General features: G+C 34.7%; 1 protein-coding gene across 1 annotated transcript in view; it reads left to right on the forward strand.

Annotated features, from left to right (window-relative positions):
- ADGRL2 (adhesion G protein-coupled receptor L2) overlaps positions 1–14,196 on the forward strand; it is a 181,168-nt gene that overhangs the window by 92,931 nt on the left and 74,041 nt on the right. Inside the window, 1 exon segment of the mRNA XM_036026340.1 lies at positions 1,280–1,493. Within this exon segment, the coding sequence (XP_035882233.1) occupies positions 1,280–1,493 (214 nt within the window).

Below are 14,196 nucleotides of genomic sequence, written 5' to 3' on the forward strand. Positions count from 1 at the left end.
CTGGAAGTGTGTATTTTAGAACAGACTACTTCTGAGGGTCGGTATTTTTCAGTAAGAAGGAGTAATTCCTGTGATGCAGAGTAATTAAAGGATAGAAATAAGAAAAAGATACCAAAATTGCTGCTAATATTTTGTAACAGGAAAAATATAGGTAGTGACAGGTTATACAACGTAAATAACAAAGAGTTGAGGCAGTATAGGACAAGTGTTTGATACGGCAGCTAGCCAGTGCGTAGCACACCAGCTTGACGAAGATGTGCTTCTTCCGAACACAGTTCTTCTTGGCTCTCCTTGTTTTATTTCTGCTTTTACCTTTCCTCCTGTGCTCTGTTACTACTTCGGGACCCATGGTTGAAAAATGGTTAAGCTTAAAACTCTAATCTTTAGTTTGGAAAATTTTCACAGCATTCATAAACAGTGGTTATCTATACTCTGCCTAGTGCAATGTGCATAAATTCATACAGGTGTTTTTAGTTAGGCACTTCCATGTACATTATCTCATTTTAGAGTCACACAGGTAGAAAAAGTATCATCACAGATGTTTTTTAATCTCCATTCTGTAATTGACAGAACTGAATCTTAGAGAACTTGACCCTTTCTGGTTGTTGCAACCTGCTGGACTAGACTGTCTTGGAGCAGTGCTGGCTCCTTTGAATGCCCATCTGCTGATTTTTGTCAGTTTTAAATAAAATGTATAGAAATTGAAATATTATTGTGCCATAGTATGTTACTGTTATAGTGACTTAGTTACTTTGGAGGGAAACTGCTAAGACAAAAGTATTTAAGATAATGTTACTAGCAAGAATTATATGTCTACATTAAATGGGACTGTATGGCCAGTATATAGCAGAGTTTATTCCATTGCATAAATGAAAACTGCTTCTTGATTAGTGTTACATTCTATATTTGTAAAACTATTCATTGATTAAATTTGTGATTTTTATGTACTTTAGCTAAAAAACCACTTAGTTTCTGACTGTGAGAAGATTATACAGAAAGTGTTTTGTTTAGAGTAATTTTAAACTGTCTTATTAAGGTGGATAGTTCAGCCAAAGGGATGTGTATGTGTGTGTGCGTGCACACATGTGTGTGTAATAATAAATTCTTGACACATGGTAAAGAACCAAGGATGTAAATAAATGTATGAATGGAAAACTTAAAAAAAATAGTTTGTGTGACATCTCTTGAATATAGACCTGAATGCTATTATTTGAGAATGCCCCATTTAAATAATGTGCATTATAAATAAGTTAATTTTACTTTATCTTATTTTTTAAAGGTTTCAGCAGAGCAGCGTTACCCTTTGGGCTAGTCAGGCGAGAACTGTCCTGTGAAGGTTACTCCATCGACCTGCGCTGTCCAGGCAGTGATGTCATCATGATCGAGAGTGCCAACTATGGTCGGACCGATGACAAGATCTGCGATGCCGACCCGTTTCAGATGGAGAATACCGACTGCTACCTCCCAGATGCCTTCAAAATTATGACTCAAAGGTAAAGATTCGTGTGTTACATCCCATTTTAGCAACTGCATCTAAATTGGTGAAAATACTATAGTAATTTCAAAGTGGATTGGAGAAGTTTATATTTCAGCCTGTATATTAAGTCAAGTTAGGGTTTTACCTACCAATGTTGATTTCTACTTTTTAAGTTTTCAACATTTAAATGTTTATCATTTTATATAGATGTATCAGAAGAAATATGTAACATCTTTTTATTTTTAAAGAAGATACAAACAAAGGGTATAGGTATGTAATATTTAAAATGTGATTTTGTTTTTTAGGGCTTCAAAGTTTTGATATATTTTTGTAATATCAAGAATGTTTAAATGTCTGGGTTTGGCATAAATGCACCTCAATTTTTAAGTTAGTAAACTTTATTTATGACAGCAAAAATAGCAGAGTTATCATACTCCAATCCCCAAATGTACACAGCGTTCTCAGCTGTCAGCATCTCACACCACAGTGGCACACTTGATTGAATAGATGAACCCACCTTGGTGCATCATTGTCACCCAGAATCCATATTTTTCATTAGAGTTCACTCTCAGTGTTGTACATTCTGTTGGTTTTGGCAAATTTGTGATGTATCCACAATTGTGATACGTCATTCCCCCTTTTCCAGGGGGATACCTTCAAAGACCTCCAATAGATAACCTGAAACCTGGATATGACTGAACCTTATATTTACTGTGGTTTTTCCTCTACACACATATGTATTTTTTTCACTTAAAGGAAGCACTTTATGGCTTCTTTTTGGTGTAGTTGAATTGCCAGCAACACTATTGCATTTTGGGGCCATTAGAAAGTAGTGTCAGGGCTACTTGAACGTAAGCCCTGATACTACAAGGATTGATCTGATGACCGAGACACTGGTAAGTCAGGTAGTATGTGCAGTGTGTATACGCTGGGCACAGGGATGATTGATGTGCTGGGTGGAATGGAGCAGGACCACATGAGATTCATCATGGTACTCAGAATAGTGTACTATGTAAAATTAGTTTATTTCTGGAATTTTCCATTCAGTATTTTTCAACCACAGTTGACTTCAGGTAACTGAAGCTGTGGAAAGTGAAAGTGTGGATGGGGGTGATTATATCACATAGAACAGTTTCTCCCCTCTAAAAATCCTCTGTGCTCCACCTGTTTGTTCCTTCCTCCCTGCGAACCCCACGATAACCACTGGCCTTTGCATTGCCTCATAGTTTTGCCTTTTCTAGACTGTTATAAAGTTGGAATCATACAGTACATAGCCTTTCCCAATTGGCTTCTTTCACTTAGTAATATGCATTTTAATTTCCTCCAGGTCTTATCATGGCTTAAGAGCTCATTGCTTTTTAGTGTTAAATAATACTCCATAGTCTGGACATACCAGTTTATCCATTCACCCACTGAAGGACACCTTGATTGCTTGCTCTAGTCAGGTTTTTGTGTGGACGTAAATTTTCATTTCACTTGGGAATATACCAGGGAGCACAATTACCAGTTGTATGATGAGTGTGTTTTAATTTTGTAAGAAACTGCCAAACTGTCTTTCAGAGTTACTCTACTAGTTTGCATTTCCACTAGCAATGAATGAGACTTTCTGTTAATCCACATCCTCACCAGCATTTGTTGCCAGTGTTTCAGATTTTGGTCATTCTAATAGGTGTGTAGTGGTATCTTGTTTTAATTCGCAATTCCCCAATGACACAGTGTTGAACATTTTCTCATATGCTTACTTGACATTGTATATCTTCATTGGTGAGGTGTCTGTTCAAGTCTATTGCCCATTTTTTAGTCAAGTTGTTTCTTTGCTTATTGTTGAGTTCTAAGAGTTCTTTATAGATTTTAGATTAAAATGCTTTATCAGATATCACTTTTGCAAATACTTCCACCATGTCTGTGGCTTCTCTTTACCCTTTTTAATTCTCTTTACCTTTAGCTTAAAAATCAAAACAAATAAACAATTCAAGTTAAGTATCTAATGTGTACATGCTCTCTCTATATATACAAACACAGTAATAAACCATTTATTAATTTTGTGTTAAAAAATGGTTTGTTGGAAAGTATGCTATAAACTTAACATAAATTATATCTCTTAAGTGGATAGTTGCCTTCCTACACATAGAAAGAATACAAAAAAACTGCCGACAATGGGGTCTGCTTCTTCCTTAACACAGAGTACCTAACTTTTGGCACCTTTTCCCCTAAAATTTGGTACTCTTGGCATTTTAATTAGAATTTTCTCATATATTAATATCATCGCTCCTTATGATTGGATTAATGCAGTGAATATCTAGTAGTCACATTTATTTGGGACATAGAGACTCTCTGAAGAAAAATTCAAGTGTCACAGAATTTTACACATTATTGTCCTTTATTTTGTTTACAAGGAAAACCCTTCATCTTTATTTTCAAAGCCTTCACCCTCTCCTTCTGCTTCTTTTTCTGCCTTGGACACAATATTCTACCTACTTTTATAGCTTATTTACTAGTCTGCCTCAAGGTAAAATAGCAAAATTTTTAGAGGAGTGGTCAATTTAGGCACACTGAAGACATCAAAAGGTGGTAAGAAGCTAAGAAAGAAAAAAATCCATGGTGTAAGAGTGTGGGTATGGATTACTGTAATAGCTGTGATTTCACAGAGACTATCAATAAAATATGTAGTAGCATATTTTTATGGATAGTACCATTATAGTAATTCATAGTAAGTAGTTTTTAAAATGTTGATACTGATCATGGTATTTTTAAGAAAACAGAGAACACAAACAATACCTTTGAAAGATTTTCATTACATGTTTTTATTTTTATTTCTTAAAAGGATAATTATTAAACAATTATGGCTAAATCTTATTTTCATAAATGGTACTTGGTAAAGGTTTTTCTAAATTTAAAACTGAAGTTTTTTATGGACTATGCAGAATTTGAAATCTAGCCAGTGAAGCAAAGCATAAGAATACAACTTACTTTCTTTGGAAAAATAGATTCAGTGCTACAGAAAAATTGTAATAGAACAATTTTCACATAGTATTTCAAACTTTGGGAACTGCTTCTGCTAGAAAGACAATAAAGGCAACCATTGATAATTGACCGTTTATTCATTCTTTATATGTTGATCTGTTCAATGGAAGTGCTACAATTTCAGCATTTGGAATTAGGCCAGCAAGAACTAGGAAGTAAAGAATTATTCTGTATAATTACATGCTTTTACTAGACTGACAAGCAAAAAGCAGGGGGCTTAGTTAGAAAGAAAGAATCTAGAAGAGCTGGCCTTGAGAAATTGTACATTGTAGGTAACTTACCTTTGTATGTGGTGTTATACATTTTAAATACACAGTTGAATAGAAAAATACATAAATCTTGTCAAAGGAGAAATGTCAATATAATTATGTATTATAGGAAATGTGCAAGATAGATACCAAGTTATTTTTATTGTTCCATTATGTTACAAAAGCAGGGCTGCACTTGTGATAATTATTTTAAAGGAATTAGAGTTTTGAGGTAGTTAAATTCTGTGTAAGCATAGAATTGTTTCCTGTTTCTTTGTTATCAGAACCTCCAAACAGTTTGTGTGTGTTATTGTAAATAAGGGGTTAATTCCAAAACTGAGAGTACAACCCTATTTTAAAATTGTTGTATTATGCTAAGGCTTATAATTATTTAATCATCACAGTGACCTTTTAAAAATGAACACTTTATTGACAGGAAGACAATGTTAAGATGACTTAAAAATGAATTCCAAAGTGGTAGCTTATAATTACTCCACTCTGTGTGCATAGAATATAAACCTTAAAGGCCGGCTGCCATTTTTGACTGTTATATAGTTACAAGTAGCTATAAGAAAAATAGGTAGACAGTATTTTTGCAACTGAATTTTATTACTGAATAATTGTTGAGTGCATGCAGTACTTGTCCCTGTTTTGCTTTTAATTTAAAAATATTTTTAGGTGGCTGGAATGGGGAGGGAGTGGTGGAGGAAAACTGGAGACAATTGTACTTAAACACAATAAAAAAGAGAGAAAAAAGAAAAAGATATTTTCATTATAAAGAGCGATTTTTTACCAAATTCCTAATAATTTGGCAGTTATTTCCATTTATAATCATAAAAATGATTATAGAAATCAGTATAGAAAAGGCCCTGGCTGGCATAGCTCAGTGGATTGAGTTGCAGGCTGCAAACCAAAGGGTCAAGTCCCAGTCAGGGCACACGCCTGGGTTGCGGGCCAGGTCCTGAGTGGGGGCCACACGAGAGGCAACCACACATTGATATTTCTCTCCCTCTCTTTCTCCCTCTCTTCCCTTCACTAAGAATTAATAAATAAATCTAAAAAAATTAAAAAGAGACTTTTTTCTTTAACATAGAAAATTTTGTGGGGGAAAGTTCACAGCACTGGAATTTTTCTGTTGAATTTGAATATTCTCCACTTTCTACCTAAAATGATGGAGATTGGCACAGGATTTGCCATTTACTACAGCTATTGAGAGGCAAGTAAATAAATATACTTGTAATTCTGAATATAGTTGTAGTAAAAATATTATTCAGCCTTCATTTTCTATTCCCTATTTATTTAGAGTGTGAAATCAAGGCTCTATTAGTAACTGATAGTATACACCAAATGACTCAGTCTAAAAAGTGAGAAATGAAATTCCTTTCTAAAATAGTATGTATTTTAATAATCACCATTAGAGATAATATTTTAGCACTCTTTGAAGATCATACTAGTGAGGTAACTTAAAAAATATATGAACTGTTGTTAACACCTTGAATTCATTAAAGACAAAAATAACCTGTCTGCTACTTTGAGGTGTTTGATGGGTAAGTAAATGAGAATTTGCCTGTAATATTGGGTCTTTGCAGCACTCGGGCACAATCTAGTTCATGTCTTGAAAGTGATGTGCTCGGTTGTGCCTTAGATCCTCTTCCAGTATTGCTTATCACTGTCCTTCTGTTCATATTCTTCACTCTAAGAATTTGTGTGTTCTCATCAAGGTAGTTAGTTTGCTGCCTAAGCTTTTGCTCTATAGCATGGCCTTAAAATTTTAGCATTTCGGCCTAAAGACCTGAAAGTAAGTGTTCATCGTTTTTGTTTTCAGTAGTAAAGGTAAGGTTAATGTGCATGGGTAGGCTCAGTTTCAGTTTCAGTGTATACTGTCAATATAGAGAGGTTCTAAAAGTAGTATGTACTATTCTCAAGAAGCTAGAATAAATGCCTCAGTTTTTCTCTTTATTAAGAAAGGTATATTTGGTGAAAATGATTCAAAGATAGGCTGTTTATTTATTTGTTTATTTGTTTGTTTGTTTGTTTGTGTTGAAATTGCCCTAGAAAAGTAAAGAGGTGCCCTTGACCTAGATAATTAGCCTGGCTCCTTAAAAGCTTTTAGCCAAAACATTTTAACTCACATATAGACAGCAACTGACTAGAACTTCATAGCTAAACTATACAGGGTTCTTATTAAATAAAATTGAGCATATTTTTGGTTCTTATATTACCCCTTTAAGCTCCTGTAAGTTTATTTGGGAACAGGGTGGCATATAAAAAATTAATAGTTCATCAAGTAGTTGTTTACATAGATACAGCACTCACAAGAGTGGTGGAAGAACATACAGACGAAGCTAACATAAACATAAAGTTGGTGCCTGCAGGTGAACAGATGGTACTGCCCACAGAGGTTCTGTAGTTCGAGCGTGCAAAAGCTGGAGAACACCTGCATTTAGGGCAGAGGTGCAGTTGCTATCCAGGAAGCAGAACATGTGCAGAAGGGTAATGTCTCGTAAGCCGGTAGTAAAGCATTTGAGACATACATTTTTTTCTCTTGTTGATTTGGAAGATTTTTATTCTGCTTAGAGAGCTCAAGTAAACGAACATGTTAAGATTTTCAAGATAGTGTTTTTCAGGATAGAATTCAAGAAAATAGCATGCAGCCTTTCACAGATCAAAAGAATGAGGTAGGCTTCTAGTCACATGGAGCTAAAGAATGCATAAATATATCTAGATTTATAAAGTAGGGCTACAGTTCAGGGATTTTAAAATCTAGCTCCTAGAACTTGTGTACAATTTAGTTAAACTAACTGCAGAATCTTATTTTAGAGCCTGGATCTTTGTCATAAAGGAACCAAATTGATCTATTCCCATTCTCTATCCCATTAAATAACTTTTCTATTCTTGAATTTCCCTTTTCTAAACCTATCGATGTCCCAGCCTATTGTCTCCAAGTATAATAATTCCATTTCATTTAACACTGTTAACCCAACAGCAGCTCAGGTGGCGACCATTTCTCATGCGTATGAACATTGGAGAAAACATGTCATTGTTTGTGTATGGGTGTTACTTTTGCTGTCCCACGGCTCTCCACGTTACGGTAGATGCAGCGTGAGACTGGGAGGTGGAGCACATACTCACAGCACGCAGTTAGTAGTAAGGCTGCCGAAAGGACCAAAGCGTGCCATGGTCTGGAGTAAGCAGAATAAACTTTCCCTCTGCCTCTCCACCTCCCTTTTTGCCACCCTACCAGGCAAGGCACATAACTAGGAACCCTTTAATTGGAGGGGAAAACATAGACAATTGTTCCTATATTAAGAAAATTATTACACAGCAGATTGTTAGAACTGCTGAGGACCTTGGGACTCATCATATTCAAACTCCCTTTCATTGCCTTACGGAGTCAACTGTCATTGCAGTCAGTGTGCTCCGTTCACAGTACTGAGGCATGCACAGCAGGCCCCCTTCTCTACAGGGATGTGTTCCCGAGGCCCCGGTGGGTGCCTGAAACCGCAGGTCGTGCCGAGCCTTGTGTGTACCATGTTTTTCTGTGCAGGCAAAAGTTGGTTTACAGTTTCGAGCACATGAACACAATTTATTCTATTATTATTTTCCTTATGAACAACTGTAAACCTTTTGGTTTACAGGGACAACAAAGTTTAATTTATAAATTTGGCACAGTAAGAGATTAACAGTAATTAAAGTAGAAGTTATAACTATACTATAATAAGAGTTATATGAATATGGTCTCTCTCTCAAACCTTACTGTACTATACTCACCTTTCTTCCATGATGAGGTGAGATAGTACACACCATACCTACTACTGAATCTATGGAACCCCCATTACCTGCAGTAAATAGTTTGGTGTCACTCACTTCAGGGGATCCCTTGACAAAGTTTTCGTATAGGTTCAGTGCTTTCTGGTGCAGCCTAAGCTATGGGATTTTTTTTTCCCAGAACTTGCACCTTTTCATGTAAAGGAAGTATTTTATAGGTTCTCTTTGGCATTTCAGAATCACTAGGAGCACTACTCTCTGCTTTGGGGCCATTCCTAACTAAAATGATAGTTACTTGAACACAGCACTGCGATACCGTGACAGTTAACCTAGATAGCTACATAGCTACTAAACGACTGGTAGGTGGGTAGTGTGCACAACTGGGATACTCTCACAAAGAAATAATGCATGTCCCAGGTGAGGCCGAGTGGCACTGAGCGAGATTTTATCTTGCTACTCAGAGTGACACATAATCTAAAACTGAAGAATTTTTTATGTCTGGAATTTTTCATAATATTTTTGGACTGTGTTTGAAAGCAGGTAACTGTGAAACCCAGAAAGCAAAACCATGGATAAGTGGGGGCTACTGTATATTCTCCTTATTTGAAAGAACCCTTGGAAAGGAGTGGCAAAAAGATACCCTTCTTTTTTGTGAACCTTTAAAAAGATTGACTTGTTTGCCACAGGGTCTGAAACATCAAATTGTCCATATCAAAAACTTCATTAATTTCTTAGTGGCATGAAAATTTATTCTTAAATAAAAAATAATAATAATTGTTATCTAGGTTTTTAAAAATACACTTTTGTTATTTTTCAGGTATCCTAATAGATATTAAGTTGTGTGTAATATATTTTTTAAAAAGGGGATGCACACACACATGTGTGCATCATTTCTTGATGAATATTGGAAGCTTCTCAGAATTTAGCCATGAAAATCCATTAAAATGCAGTCACAGTTCTGCCAGTGTTTTCTGGCAGACTTCATGATTATAGATTTCAGTGTGGGTATACTCTCCTTGACATACAGCCCTCTCAACTTTTATATCGATCTTTCAGTCTTCATAAAGAAGCTTTGTATTAAAGTCAGAGCTATGCGAAAGAGTTTTTTTTATTTAATTAACTTTTTTGTTTTCTGATCTCTTGTTATAGGTAACAATAAACTTCAAATCTGTCTTTCTAAGATGTTCACATTCCTTTCTTATTAATGGCCTTTTCTTAGAGGGAAAGATATTTGCCCAATCTGTATTTTCACCTCATTCAGTGTTTTGTAATATTTTTTTCAAATTCTTAGTGTTCAGGGATACCCCTCTCTCACTTAGTGTATTTGTTCTCTGTATCTATTTATTCTCATAGGAACTAAGCGTGCCATTTCTGAGAAACTACATTCTTATCCTTGTGCTTTTTATCCCAACTGCATTTATCTATCTGTGGTGTCAGATTTATCAACCATTTGTTCATTAAGATGAAATGTATCTTGGGAAAAATTAATAACTCAGATGCTACTATCTCATCATTTCTGTGATGTACTTAGGTTATTTTCCTTAGTGATGGATTCCAGTAATTCTTTTATTCTTGGCTGAGTTGATTTAAGAGAACTAACTGAATTTCAGGCACCTCTCTTTACCCAAGGATTGTGCGGCAACTAGTCTGTACTCTTCAGAAACCTTTGTATAGTAATAAATAATCATTAAAGCTCTAATTGGTATATCTAATTGGACACATACTTTGCATGTCACTTACTGATGGACATTTAAACCAAAGCATTCGTTATAGAAAGGGGTGACTATTGGCAGTAATAAACATGAACCATATTAAACAGTCACATTTAGTGTGTAAAAAGGCCTAATAAATTATGACATGGATTAGAAGACAAATCATCTAAATATTCCTTACAACCCTGCTTAATTAGCAAATGTAGAAGAAACAATGTCACATCAAAAGTGCTGCCCTACAGGGGCCTTTGTTTCTTCTTTTTAAAAAGAAAATTAGTAAAATAACTCTACTGGATAATGAAGGCTGAGAGTAAAAGCCTGAAATGCTGGTTTTCACTAGTATTTCTGGTTAATATGTAGGTTTTTACGTTTTATGTTATATGTCTGTTGGTCAAGGAAGCCATGACTATTTTCCTTAAGGATACTACATTGCCAGTCTCCTAAGCATTATTCAGTGAAATTAAGAGTCTTGAATGATACCTTAAAAGTTTGAAATTTATTTTATTTTTGTACAGATATTGGTCAGGTGAAGCAAAAGGGATTTGTTTTTTAAAGTGAAGCATATCTTATTTCAACTCTGGTGATTTTGCTTTGGTTTTAATTTTTAGAAGTTGTCTTTATTTTTGAAACCAACGTCCAGAGGTGAATAAAAAAAACCAGATGCGAACATTTTTTGACATACACGTGTCAATAATAATATTATAATAATATTTTTCATAGTGCTTTTCATACTCTTAGTGTTGTTTACTCCAGCTTTCTCATGTGAGAGATGAGTGTTACAGCCGAGGTGACAGTGGTAGTTCAATACTGTATAGATTGCCATACACATTGTAGTTTTAACTCTCTTAGAATGTTTCCTACTACACACTGAAGTATTGCTGTGTGTTCATAAAGTAAATTTAAATTAATTGTTAATTGGCAGACACCAAGTCCAATTCAGTGTTATATTACTAAGATATACTAGACAATCATATGTTAAATAACTAAATTGAAAGCACATTAGACGTGTTTATATGTGACTCATGTAAATATTCATGTGAGTGTTTTGTTTTGGACCCAAATGTGATTTGTTTTTAGTGTGGATCTACTTTCTAATGTAATATGAGTGTCAGTGAAGAAATATGGCTTACAAGCATTCTTTAGAAAAAAACTATACTTCGAACAAATATGAAATACTGTATTTTTCAGACTATAAGATGCACTTTCCCCCAAATTTGGGAGGAAAGGGGGGTGCGTCTTATAGTCCAAATGTAGCTTGCCTGGCTTGCTGGTGGGGGGGCAGCCTATGTTATTTATGTTATTAAATGTTTTACTACATTTTTCGCTTCAAAATTTTTTTCCTATTTTTCTCTAAAACCTAGGTGCATCTTATGGTCCTGTGTTTCTTACAGTCCAAAAAATTCTGTAGATGTTTGATTACAGTTGTGGAGAATAGAATAGAAATTGTATTTCAGAGTTTCAAATCAAAGCATAGTCATTTTTTTCCTTCAGATTTGTTTTTTTGTTCTGTTTTCCTGCCCACCAAAATCTTGTAGCCAAATGCTAATGAAATGTAATATAATGCATATTTTATGCCCATTTAAAAGATGAAGAACCAATTAAGAATTGTAACTTAAGAATTTGGAATTACTTTTCATATATAATAGAACTTTATATTGGCATGTTTATTACTAGGAAATTAATACATGTATTCATGGAAGCTTTGGAATAATTTTACTGTCTGGAAATATGCTGTTTATTTCCCCGACTGGTGTGGCTCAGTGGACTGAGTTCCAGCCTGCAAATCAAAGGGTTGCAGGTTCCATTCCCAGTCAGGGCACATGCCTGGGTTTTGGGCCAGGCCTCCAGTAGGGGGCACATGAGAGACAACCACACATCAATGTTTCTCTCCCTCTTGTTCTCCCTCCTTTCCCCTCTCTAAAAGTAAATAAATAAAATTTTTTAAAAGTAAAATAATATGCTATTTACTTACTATATTTCATTATATAATAAATAACTAATTTTGTATAAAGTTGAATTTCCCATTTTCATTATTTTTAATTTTAAATTTTACTGTTCAATTACAGTTAACATTCAGTGTTATTTTATATTAGTTTCAGGTGTATAGCACAGTGGTTAGGCAATTATGTAATTTATACTGTGATTCCCTAGTATTTCAAATACCGACCCAGCACCATGTATAGTTATTATAGTATTATTGATTAGAGTCCTTGTGTTGTTCTTTACATCCCGACAACTATTTTGTAACTACCAATTGGTAACCTTTCCATCCAGCCTCCCCAACCCTCCTTCCCACTGGCAACCATCAGTCTGTTCTCAGTGTCTGTGAGTCTATTTCAGTTTTGTTTCTTCATTTTTTTTGTTGTTTTTATATTACACATATAAATAAAATCGTGTGGTATTTTTCTTTCTCTGTTTGACTTATTTCACTTAGCATAATACCCTCATTGTTCTTTTTATTTTATTGAGGTTTATATGTGCCAGTAAGTTAAAAAATTATATGTTATTTGGTGGAGAAAATATCCTTAGTCATTGATTTACCTCAAAGCCTTATTTCTTTACCACAATTTGGGAGCTCTGTTTTGCCACATCAAAAGCAGGATTGTGAGTCAGCATCATTTGTACTGTACTCTAGTAACTAATTTTATTAAATGAAGAGAGAATAAGGTTTGGTAAATTGTTTAAAAGCAACTTAAACTGTCATTTATGATGGGCCTGCTAATTTTTCCACACACCACACAATACCCCCCTAGAGCATAGTAACTGCAGCAGCACTAACAACACTGCAGCATTGATACTGTAATCTGTACACGTTCAAGGGAAATTATTGTAGGTTATTAGGTTTGGGATAATATTGTACTAATACATATTTATCTGTCTCACAGATTTTATGACCTGTTCTTTTAAATTAGCTCCATATTTTTATAAAGTATCTTACAGCAATTTTGTTAGTTTTTAGTGGTGTTTGCTATTCCACATTTAGATTTCACATAAATCAATAAAGTATGTCGTGTAACTCATACATGTCACAGTTCTCCCAGTATTTCTTAACATGTTATATGCAAGTAATAAAGATGTAGTTTTAGAACTTGCCTACACACAGTCCCCATGGCCTTGAAGAGTGTCTGGAATGAGTCATTCTGTATACATTGACTTGAGATTACAACAGTGAACTTTCTGTCCTTTTTTTCAGATTGCAGATATTTAAATGTTATTGAGCTCACCTGTACTTTGTGAAAATGTTACTCTGTTTCTGTAGATGGGTTTACCATGTGGCTAATGAATCTTAAAAGTCAGAGCCCTTCTTTTCCACAGGTCCCATCCAAGACCATGTTAGGGCCACTAGCAGTGTGCTCACAGGGCCATATGTTTTTGTAAAATTTGCTAAATATGATATTAAAGAATAATCTTTTAAGGTTTTAATTTCTTTTAAGGCTTTAATTTCATTACTGGACTTCAATTTTGTTATACTGCCCCTCATTTATGGTCATTTAGGAGTAGCCAAGAGCATTTTGGGACTCTGTTTAAGTGGAGGTTCAGTTAGTGACAAATACAGTTTGGATTTAGTGGGGTATTTTTATGTGATTGCAGACACTCATGCACTGTTTAGTTATTGCTAGATCTTCTGGAAAAGAAAAATTGCCTCTAGAAATACTCCTATTACTCATTATACCACATTACTGATCATGACATAAAGGTGCAAGGCCAGGTGTCATATTACAATAACCGCGTGTCCTTTGGCACCTGAAATATGTGCAGAAACAATGTTTGAAATGTATGGAGCCAGAAGCTAGTTTGTGGAAAATTCTTTCAGTCATTATATGTGTAAAATGGTACGTGGAGATTTGGCTCTCATAGATACTAATCAAAACAGAAGTTATTTTCTAATATCCTTGTTAGAGCACATATAGTAGATACATAGAGAACATATAAAATGTGGTACTTAGAATTTTAAATGCACCATCCT

The sequence above is a fragment of the Phyllostomus discolor genome, chromosome 5 (assembly GCF_004126475.2).
Source record: "Phyllostomus discolor isolate MPI-MPIP mPhyDis1 chromosome 5, mPhyDis1.pri.v3, whole genome shotgun sequence".
NCBI classification, from domain to species: Eukaryota; Metazoa; Chordata; class Mammalia; order Chiroptera; family Phyllostomidae; genus Phyllostomus; species Phyllostomus discolor.